The sequence below is a fragment of the Octopus sinensis genome, linkage group LG22, assembly GCF_006345805.1.
Source record: "Octopus sinensis linkage group LG22, ASM634580v1, whole genome shotgun sequence".
NCBI lineage: Eukaryota > Metazoa > Mollusca > Cephalopoda > Octopoda > Octopodidae > Octopus > Octopus sinensis.
In genome coordinates, this window is record NC_043018.1 from 16601044 (window position 1) to 16613543 (window position 12500).

Genomic DNA, 12500 nt, shown 5'->3' on the forward strand with positions numbered 1-12500 from the left:
ATTTCTGCAATAAGATAAACATGGCACAAGGAATTTAAAACGCACCGAAATTAAGAACAATGGCATGTACCACACACGCACGCGCACGTATGTATATATATATAATTATATATATATATATATATATATATATATATATATATATGGTAAGGCACTCAGTCGGTTACGACGACGAGGGTTCCGGTTGATCGAATCAACGGAACAGCCTGCTTCGTGAAATTAACGTGTAAGTGGCTGAGCACTCCACAGACACGTGTACCCTTAACGTAGTTCTCGGGGATATTCAGCGTGACACAGCGAGTGACAAGGCGGCCCTTTGAAATACAGGTACAACAGAAACAGGAAGTAAGAGTGAGAGAAAGTTGTGGTGAAAGAGTACAGCAGGGATCACCACCATCCGCTGCCGGAGCCTCGTGGAGCTTTAGGTGTTTTCGCTCAATAAACACTCACAACGCCCGGTCTGGGAATCGAAACCGCGATCCTATGACCGCGAGTCCGCTGCCCTAACCACTGGGCCATTGCGCCTCCACATATATTATATATATATGTATTCACACGCATAGTCCATAAAAACTAAAACCCAAATCAGTTTTCCAACAAAAAAATCCTCAAGAAGTATATTTTGTTTCGCAGCGGAAGTAGTTTAATCTGAGACTGTGCGTTAAAACGCAGGATTTCGTCTTGCGAGATGTGTATTAGCCATTTAACAAGAGTAAATGGAAAGGAATTACGGGAGAGATCAGTGGCAGAAACAACTTCGATTAACTGAACTTTTACGAACTAAATAAAATGAATGTCAAGAAATTATTTTTTGTTTTTGGAGATTTAAAAATGATTTCTCCACGAGGATATATGTTTTATTCAGAACGAATATGTTTTATAATTTAGGTTATTTTTACATCGAGATATGCAATATGTGGAAGGCACTATATCTTTATATATAAAAGTGAGGTTGTGTGCTGTCTGTCTCTTCGATATAGATTCCTAACTACTCCCACATTTTGCGGTGCAGTTTAACCAAAACCGGGTATCTTATAGTCGTGATTCATATCGAGCCCTTCTGGGTATTAGCGCGCGTCTACGATGAGTCTACGATTTTAAAAAATTTACCATTAATTTTTCCCATTTTTAATGCATTTTTGGCATATATAAGGGAAGTAACTCTCTAAAATATTTATTATTAAATCTCAGAACGTAAAAAGCTACAGTAACACCACCCCACTATGTGGTTAGCCATATTGAGATGGCTATTATACTTTACATCTTTAAAAATGCTTATATAGTTATTTCCCTTACAAACCCGAGCAACGCCGGGCGATACTGCTAGTTTTTTTATAAAATACATTTATGAAGCATTGCTTGGAGAAAAGGTGTGTTTTAAGAACTATATACCCAGTAAATAGTTGACGTTTTTACATAACTGGTACAACAACGGAAATTGAACTTGGTAAATAGTATAGGCGAGAAGAGATCATTTTAATGAGTTAGCCATACAAGATCGAATTAAAGAAGTTGTCTTTCTATGCTTCCATACCATTCTGTACCAACCAAGGTGTTGCACGTTTTGTTCCATACAACTTGGTTGTGCACACTTAGCTTTAGCTTCGTAAAATATTCTCTGTTGGAGAACAGTTTAAAGAGCAGTTTCTAAGTACTCGGCCGTTAAATACTGCTGTAATAATTAGTTGGTTCTTGTATTGGTCTTTGCTTGGGATCACTGTGTTTTCACCATGACAGTTAAATAGAAACATCTGATCCAGACGCTTACATTATCTGGATGTGAAGTATATCAAATAACAACCGACAAACATTTTGTTCCCTGCAATTTTAGGAATAATTTACATTAACAGCATTGCTTGGAAAAAAAAAAACGACTTCTCAATTTCCACAGTTGTCACATAATCTTTTAACCTTTTAATCTTTTAATCTACAATTAGTTTTGTTCTACTTGGAAACATTTTAAAAAGCAACAGTTTCGTAACTAAATCTAATTTCTCTTTCGATTGAATCTTACTTACTTCTATTCTATTACCGTGTGTCGTTCTATAGAATTTTCAAAGATAATTTCCAAAGGCCTGGTTTTTAAAGAAATCTTTTCTCTATTACTATTTTAATTCATCATTTAGGGTGGATATTCCTGTTTGCCGTAAGATTTGCTGTTTGTTTACATTGCTTTTACTTATCATACAGAACATATATTTTACACTCGAAAACATTATCAACTAGCATCTGGTTTATCTTACTTCACTACGTTAAGTGATTAAAATGTTTAATTTAGCCGACCAGTCTTTTATTCTCTGGAAATAAACTACTATCTGGTGTAAGAATATATTCTTTATTCAACCTCAAATTTCTAATGTTGAGTGAATACAAACATAGTTAAAAGAAGTCTTGTTTTTTATCAGTGGGAATTGATACTGAGGGATGTCGAATTCCCATTTGTACGTTGTTTCAGCCATCCTCCTTTCACTTGTGTCGCAACTGAAAAACGGGTTTCCTAAAATAATCTCTCGCTACTACTACTACTACTGCTACTACTACTACTACTACTACTACTACTACTACTACTACTACTACTACCGTGTAAACCATTCTGTATTTCGTTATGCAATCTTCTGGAAACTACAATTGAAACCATCAATAGCAACAACAACCGCTACTACTACTACTACTACTACTACTACTACTACTACTACTACTACTACTGTATGCTGCTGCTGCTGCTGCTGCTACTACTACTACTACTACTACTACCACTACCACTACTACGAAAAGCTATTTCACTTTGTTCTAACTAATAATAAACTGTGTGTCCGTTGGCATTTATCATCAACTCCTTATTGTTATGGATGTTGCCCTCATCGAGAATATTAATATTTCCATAGATACATACTAGTAGATAAATCTACTATCACTGTGATATTATTAGTACTATCACTGCTCTTTTCCCCAACATTACAAGATAGAGCTTTCAGTCTTTACTATTTCGTTTCGCTACTTCGTCCACTAATGTCCTCTGTTAGTATGTCCATTGTTATCGTCCGCGAGGGTAAATATTTGTATTCTCTTAGCAGAAACTTTTTTGTCATCTGTAGAGGAAATCTCGGTTATATTTGTTTCTACTGTCGATACATCGATTTTTTTTGTGAGATGTAGAAACACTAGTCGCGCCGGACAGTCTATAGAGTTAAACACGTTTAGTCCAACATGTGTGGAGGCGCAATGGCCCAGTGGTTAGGGCAGCGGACTCGCGGTCATAGGATCGCAGTTTCGATTCCAGACCGGGCGTTGTGAGTCTTTATTGAGCGAAAACACCTAAAGCTCCACGAGACTCCGGCAGGGGATGGTGGTGATCCCTGCTGTATTCTTTCACCACAACTTTCTCTCACTCTTACTTCCTGTTTCTGTTGTACCTGTATTTCAAGGGGCCGGCCTCGTCACTCTCTGTGTCACGCTGAATATCCCCGAGAACTACGTTAAGGGTACACGTGTCTGTGGAGTGCTCAGCCACTTACACGTTAATTTCACGAGCAGGCTGTTCCGTTGATTCGGATCAACCGGAACCCTCGTCGTCGTAACCGACGGAGTGCTTCCATATATTTTAAAGTCCAACATGTTAAATGACTTGATGTCGCAGAATGTTAACGGAGTACAGCAACAGTAATGGCGATGGCGAGAACGAGACATGGCGTCCGTATGGACATCAACAACTAGTTAGACTGAAAAAGGAAACAGGGATTTAGCATTATTTAGGACCGCTTGCGGCACCATGGCATTGGCACGTTTGACTTTCGGTTACAATGTTACAATACATTCACATGCTAATCTCTCTCACCCCCTCTCTCTCTCCCTCTCTCTTCTTTCCCGTATTATCTTTATATATAAAAGAGAGGTTGTGCGTCTGTCTCCTACGATTTAGATTCCTAACTACTCCCAGATTTTGCGGTGCAGTTTAACCAAAACCGGGTATCTTATAGTCGTGATTCATATCGAGCCCTTCTGGGTATTCGCGCGCGTCTACGCTGAGTCTACGATTTTAAAAAAAATTACCATCATTTTTTTTCCATTTTAATACATTTTTTCGCTATTATATAAGGGAAGTAACTCTCTAAAAATGTCTACGATGAGTCAACGATTTTAAAAAAAATTACCATAATTTCTTTTCCATTTTTGATGCATTTTTTTTGCTATTTTTTGGCTATAACTCTCTAAAAATGCTTATATAGTTATTTCCCTTGCAAACCCGAGCAACGCCGGGCGATACTGCTAGTTCTTAATATTTGTACATTGTGCTACTGACTGCACCGGAGATGGCAAAGTTAACATTGATCAGAATGTGACAGATGCTCATGTGGTCGTCAAAATATCCCCGCCAAAATATCAACAACAACATTACTGGATAAAACCTAACAGTTATCTCTAGCTATGGTGTTGGCGGTGGTTGTGGTTGTGGTGGTGGTGGTGGTGGTGGTGGTGGTGGTGGTGGTGGTACTGCCATTATTTTTTTTTACATTCTTAATTCAACTGTCTTTTTATTCAATGTTATCTTTCATTTTATATATTGAGGTCGTTTCAATCGATTATAACCCTGCCATTGAATGGCTGTTCCTCTGGTGACCTAACAAATCGATATTACGGCCTATCCCCGTTCTGAGTCCAACTACGACATTGTTATTATTTCAAAACAGAAATCCCAGCAGATGTGCGACTCCCATGTCAGGTTGCTGGTCTCAAAGACTCTCTTCTCCCACTTCTTTTCTTTAATATTAAAGGGAAGAAAATTGTGTTTCAATTCATTCTGGTATCAGATCATATGGTGTCTTTATCTTCGTGTGGCAAAACCCCCTCCAATAAATTATCTAATCCCGCCCTGCAAAACTTTTTGGATAACCTTGCATTTAGTATGAGTCTGTTTGTTACTCCAGCAGAAATGGAGGGAAAATTTCGAATATCTCCTGCTCGTGGACACGCAATCATACAAGACTGAACTGATAACAGTTTTCTTAATGGTCGTGGTTTTGACATTGTCCCAACTAAAAATATACATACATACATACATACTCACACACACACACCACACACACACACACACACACACACACACACACACACATAGATATAATGAAAGGCGACGAGCTGGCAGAAACGTTAGCACACCGGGTGAAATGCTTAGCGGTATTGCATCTGTCGTTGCGTTCTGAGTTCAAATTCCGCGGAGGTCGACTTTGCTTTTCCTTTCCTTTCGGGTCGATTAAATTAAGTACCAGTTACGCACTGGGGTCTATGTAATCGACTTAATCCGTTTGTCTGTCCTTGTTTGTCCCCTCTATGTTTAGCCCCTTGTGGGCAATAAAGAAACAGATATAATGAAATTATAACAGGGTAAATGTTAGATGAGAGAAGAAACTATTTAAAACAAAATTCTCCGCTGAAAATATTTTTTCCATAAATGCTGAAAACCCACAGTACTAGAGAGTATCATGTCACATAGCTGATATTAAGGCCTGCTAGTCCTAATTAAACCAAAAACCTTCCAGCTGGGATCATCTCGTCTTTTGGTGGACAATTCTTTTCAGCCATAAACGAAAACTAGTCAGAAGTTAGAGCGACGCTATCACTGCAGGATGAAGAACCAAATTTTACAAGAGCCAATACCTTGCTGTCTGCACACCGTTTGCTGACAATTCGCTGTTTAGAGCCGTACACATTACAGAAGCGTTTTCAGAATTTACAATCAACTGTCATAGACTGTCATCAGGTATCTGTTTAGATGCAGACTTGGAAATATCAAGAGGATATAGGAATTAAAGGGAACCAAAATCGATTCGATTCTAGTAACGAATCGACTGTTCACGAAATGCAAGATATATACTCTTTTACTCTTTTACTCGTTTCAGTCATTTGACTGCGGCCATGCTGGAGCACCGCCTTTAGTCGAGCAAATCAACCCCGGGGACTTATTCTTTGTAAGCCCAGTACTTATTCTATCGGTATCTTTTGCCGAACCGCTAAGTTACGGGGACGTAAACACACCAGCATCGGTTGTCAAGCAATGCTAGAGGGATAACACAGACACACAAACATATACACCACATACATATATATATTATATATTATAATATAATACCTATATACGACAGGCTTCTTTTAGTTTCCTCTACCAAATCCACTCACAAACAAGCTTTGGTCGGCACGAGGCTATAGCAGAAGACACTTGCCCAAGATCCCGCAGTGGGACTGAACCCGGAACCATGTGGTTGGTTGGCAAGCTACTTACCACACAGCCACTCCTGCGCCTATATTAAATAAATAAAAACAATTAACATGTTTAGGACTACAATGTCCGACATGTCCTTCCATCTTAAAACATTGGTGTGGGATTTGAGAAAAACAGTGACTACTTTTAGGCTGTCAAACAATCATCTAGAGACTTCCTCGCTAGGGAAGCACTAAAGACTTGTAAAGAGGTTCAATCTCATTTTCATTTCTTTCCTAGTTCAACAGAGACACGTCCTCGTAAATATATTTACATTAATTCCCGTATTTATGCATCTATGAATCAATGTATATATGTATGTGAGTGCATATACAAAGGTATATGTATGCATGTATGTATAAATACCCATATATATATATATATATATATATATATATATGGCCCAGTGGTTAGGGCAGCGGACTCGCGGTTGTAGAATCACGGTTTCGATTCCCAGACCGGGCGTTGTGAGTGTTTATTTGAGCGAAACATCTAAATCTCCCACGAGGCTCCGGCAGGGGATGGTGGCATCCCTGCTGTACTCTTCTCGCCCACAAACTTTCTCTCACTCTTTCTCTGTTTGTCTCTCTTCTCTTGTCGGCTTAGCCACGCGGTGGCATCATTTGAAGGCTAAAACAATGTGAAGCGCATTGTGACCAGCTACGTGTAGCAACATCTGATAGCCTGGTCGGTCACGGTGATCACGGTGATATATATCTATATATATATATATATATATATATATATATATATACCTACACACATGGAAGCGCACATGCAGCCACAGACATATACATAAATCTATATACGTTTATGCAGACACATACACACAAATGCATACACTCATGCATATCTATATGCACGTGCGTATGCAAATATTGCACTGAGATATCAACTCAGATAAGTTCACCGTGTCATTGTAAGAGAAATGTAAAAGTGCTTCTTCCCAAATATTGCCGCCATTAGAACATATCGAAGTAGATACCTCGGTGTTAATGGCCATTAATCCTTCTCCTTTTATCTAATGGTAATTATAATTAATTGCCTGTAAAATGTGTTTACATACATACGTATACATATAAATATGTATATATATATATATATATATATTATATAAAAGGGCTTAGTAAAATAAATTACTTTGCCGCATACTGAACTCGTTAGAAATAGCAGCTAAAAAACTATTTCTAACACTTAAAGAAAACCTCTCTCATATAGTGCTTGCTCAATTCAACCCAAGAAAGTATGAGGGTAGAGACATTAAAATCAAATGCAAAGGTTTTTGAGTACGTACGTTTCAAGATTAGCCAAGTTCGACCCTTCTCTCATCAGCTCAGAATGCCCTTGTTTGAGTTTGAAAACACTGAAAATGGGGCATACCCTTTCGGCTGTTTCGCTTCTTGAAGATCTGTTCCCAACTAACATGCTAGCTAACTCAATATGCAAGAGAAAAATTTCTGTTCTCCCCTTTCCACCAGCGTGGGTTAAAATCAGCAAACACTATCCTTTTTTTCGGTAAAATCCAAGACAATTAGTAGAGAGAGATGAATTAATAATTTCAACAATTGAGGGTAAAATTAATTATTAATTAATCAATTTCACCAAGTATTCAGTATGCAAGGGACCATTTAAGGCAAATTCAAATTATTACATTATATAAAGGGTTATAAAATAAATTACTTTGCCGCATCTGAACTCGTTAAATATCAGCTAAAAAACTATTTCTAACACTTAAAGAAAACCTCTCTCATATAGTGCTTGCTCATTCAACCCAAGAAGTATGAGGGTAGAGACATTAAAAAATCAAATGCAAAGGTTATTTGAGTACGTACGTTCAAGATTAGCCAAGTTCGACCCTTCTCTCATCATCGCTCAGAATGCCCTTGTTTGAGTTTGAAAACACTGACAATGGGAGCATACCCTTTCGGCTTGTTATCGCTTCTGAAGATCTGTTCCCAACTAACAGTGCTAGCTAACTCAAATATGCAAGAGAAAAATTTCTGTCTCCCCCCTTTCCACCAGCGTGGGTTAAAATCAGCAAACACTATCCTTTTTTTCGGTAAAATCCAAGACAATTAAGTAGAGAGAGATGAATTATAATTTCACAACAATTGAGGGTAAAATTAATTAATTATTATCAATTTCACCAAGTATTCAGTATGCAAAGGGACCATTTAAGGCAAATTCAATTATTACATTATATAAAAGGGCTTAGTAAAATAAATTACTTTGCCGCATACTGAACTCGTTAGAATAGCAGCTAAAAACTATTTCTACACAGATCTTCAGAAGCGATAACAAGCCGAAAGGGTATGCTCCCATTTTCAGTGTTTTCAAACTCAACAAGGCATCTGAGCTGATGAGAGAAGGGTCGAACTTGGCTAATCTTGAAACGTACGTACTCAAATAACCTTTGCATTTGATTTTTTAATGTCTCTACTACCCTCATACTTTCTGGGTTGAATTGGCAAGCACTATATGAGAGAGGTTTTCTTTAAGTGTTAGAAATAGTTTTTTAGCTGCTATTTCTAACGAGTTCAGTATGCGGCAAAGTAATTTATTTTACTAAGCCCTTTTATATAATGTAATAATTTGAATTTGCCTTAATGGCCCTTTGCATACTGAATACTTGGTGAAATTGATTAATTAATTAATTAATTTTTTACCTCAATTGTTGAAATTATAATTCATCTCTCTCTACTTAATTGTCTTGGATTTTACCGAAAAAAAGGATAGTGTTTGCTGATTTTAACCCACGCTGTGGAAAGGGAGAACAGAAATTTTTCTCTTGCATATTTGAGTTAGCTAGCACTGTTAGTTGGGAACAGATCTTCAGAAGCGATAACAAGCCGAAAGGTTATGCTCCCATTTTCAGTGTTTTCAAACTCAAACAAGGGCATTCGAGCTGATGAGAGAAGGGTCGAACTTGGCTAATCTTGAAACGTACGTACTCAAATAACCTTTGCATTTGATTTTTTAATGTCTCTACCCTCATACTTTCTGGGTTGAATTGAGCAAGCACTATATGAGAGAGGTTTTCTTAAAGTGTTAAAATAGTTTTTTAGCTGCTATTTCTAACGAGTTCAGTATGCGGCAGTAATTTATTTTACTAGAAGCCCTTTTATATAATGTATTAATTTGAATTTGCCTTAAGGGTCCCTTTGCATACTGACTACTTGGTGAAATTGATTAATTAATTAAGTAATTTTACCCTCAATTGTTGAAATTATATATATATAATATATATATATATATATTATATATATATATATATATACAAATATACATATATACATATATACATAGTATATGCATATACATATATATATTTACTACATTTATATTTAATATATACTATATATATGTATATATACATTTATATATATATAGTAGATATATTTATGTATATATATATATATATATATATATATTATATATATCTATATATATATATATGCACACCACTACATGCAACGTACACCACGCTCATTTCTTTAATTATTCAAAATTCGTCAGCGGCTAAACTGAAGATGTCAAAGTACGTAAAAGACGCGACCGATTTTCAGATAATATTCATGCTTTCTCTTCTCTCAAACTACTTCTGAGACGATGAGAGAAGCAAATTCATGCAAATTCTTGCGGATGTCGCTCTGTGATTGCGAAACGATATTCTTTTGCACGAAACCATGGTTTCCCTTTGTAACAGTAAATAGACTCCCGATCGAACTCTAAATGCCTCTGCATCTAACTCTGAATGTCCTGTGTGCTTCTAGATGTCTCCTTTTCTTGCAGTTAATGTCACCATGTGTAGCGATAATCTTCTAAAAATATTTACAGAAGAAGACAGTTATGTCCACACAATTTATTAAACTAAATGAGTAAATTTTAATTATTCATTTCCAACAAAGTAAACAAGTGCAGGGTTTTAAATATGTAGACGAGAGATTAAAAGATAATGAAATTAACGATAATTGAATGTTTTTAATATCAAAATTTGTTTATCAGTTTAGAAACATCTGTGTGAGTCGTTGATGCTGTTCAACCCCAAGTTAGACATGACTGGATGAACCACACCAGGGAATTATGATCATTCGCTATGATGACTGGTGTAGTCGTAGTGCTTTGTTTCTTTTACCAGGTTATATAATTCAAAGTAGCCATCACATTTAATAAGCAAAAATCTGATTTCAAAGATCTTTTGCTGTTATATCTAGCAAAACGAACGTTGATGCAGAGGGCTCTGTGTTGGACAGTTCTATATTTGTCTTTTGAGAATAGGAAGTTTTTTAGTGGGGTGAGGGACGTGTATGTGTAAGCGTGTGTGTTTGAGTGTGTGTTTTTGAGAGTCTGTCACCGAGTAACATACTCGTTCATTATGTATGAGGTTAGCCAAAACTCTGTTTAAAAATAAGGCCTCTGGGAGGACATCAGTGACATACACTCCTGAAATACGCCTAACGTTTCCATTCCTAATTAAATTTTAAAACTATACTTCCTAATCATCTAAATGATCTGTACTGTTTTAGGTCAAAATACTGAAAGCGTAATGGGAGCATGGGAATTTAAACAAACATCTTAAAAAAAAATACTTGTTCTATTTTCATACGAAATTACATTTATGATTATAAATACATACTTTGGAAAACTTTCTATATATAAGTTTAGAAAACTTAAATCGTAAATTATTCATATATGTCTGTATGTATGTATATTAGGGTGAAACGAAATAGGTACTTTTTACACAGATTTTCAAAATATGATTTTAAGAATATATTTTTTGATGTAAAATCATTTAGAAGCAACTCTGTTAAAATCTGAAATTTTTAAATTAACATTGTCAGGCTCCGCAGCTCACCTGAAATTTTGAATAATAAGTGAAAAATCAATTTATAACACATTTGCCGTTCCTCGTTTAGTTTTTACATTCATTGTTAGAAATTAGTTTTCCTTTGTGAAATCCTTTAACACCAAGAGTGTTAAAAGCACTAAAATTTATATCTTCAGACACCTCAGCGCAATTGAAATTTCGAAATTATGTGAAATAAAATAGACTTTTCTACTTTGTTTTTCTTTATCATTTTTAATACTAGCTCACCGAATATAGGTGTTACATGAGATCTAGATTAAACACACTTTAAATTAAAATTACGTGTGAACCAACTTTTGATTCCTGACACATTTTGGTAATAAAAATAATTAACATTACCAATTTACAGTTCTACATTTAAGAGATGTAGAATTATGTACTTTATTTACATTTGACGGATATTTTGTCCTCATCTTTTTTGTTGCTAAGAACAACGATTCGGCTGATGTACTCTCCAGCCTTCACCAAGTGTCTTGGTGGAAATTTCGAACCTGAGTTCTCATTACTAAGATATTTTTTAATGTTATTATTATTATTATTATTATTATTATTATTATTATTATTATTATTATTATTATTATTATCATTATCATATTATTATTATTATTATTATTATTAATTATATATTATTATTTATTATCATTATTATTATTATTATTATTATTATTATCATCATCATCATTATCATTATCATTATTATCATTATCATCATTATTATTATTATTATTATTATTGAGAGAGAGCAGTTCATGCCATCAATTGACACTGGGGTAAAATATACGAAGCCCAATATACCCATCATGACTAACTGTCTGATAAAGGTACACCAGGCACATGCATCACAACCATATGTGCGCGACATGGTGATCTCATATCAAGATAAACAGCACATGACCTTGCAGGAGATGCCAGTTAGAATTTTCTTCAGGTTGATAACCCATCCCGCTCACAACGGTCCCTGAATAAGGGTTGTTTAAGGATGTTGAAAGAACCACCCATGTTTCCAGAGGTGAACTATTCAAACCCCAAAGAATCCCTCTCACACATGGCTATGTCTCCCCACTACTTCTGCTCGTGATCAGAGATGCACATATCGTCAGCCACTAAGGGACATGCTCAACTGGTTAAGGTCAAACAACTGACAAGCAAATCTGTGGTATTGAGCAGAATATTTGCTGTAGCCCATCTTTTATACCAAGACAAAACAATGTACATGATAACACTTCCAATCAGTTAAGATCAGAAGCCATGAGAGCCACTGCCTGGTACTGCATCATTATTATTATTATCATTATTATCATTATCATTATTATCATTATCATCATTATTATTATTATTATTATTATTATTATTATTATTATCATTATCATCACTATT

General features: G+C 35.7%; 1 protein-coding gene across 1 annotated transcript in view; it reads left to right on the forward strand.

Moving 5' to 3' along the window:
• LOC118767482 (leucine-rich repeat-containing protein 74B-like) overlaps positions 1 to 4987 on the forward strand; it is a 22184-nt gene extending 17197 nt beyond the window's left edge. Inside the window, exons 8-9 of the mRNA XM_036512106.1 lie at positions 889 to 946; positions 4773 to 4987. Coding sequence (XP_036367999.1) covers positions 889 to 946; positions 4773 to 4987 — 273 coding nt within the window. The remainder of the gene's footprint in view (positions 1 to 888; positions 947 to 4772) is intronic.
• The last annotated feature ends 7513 nt before the right edge of the window (positions 4988 to 12500 follow it).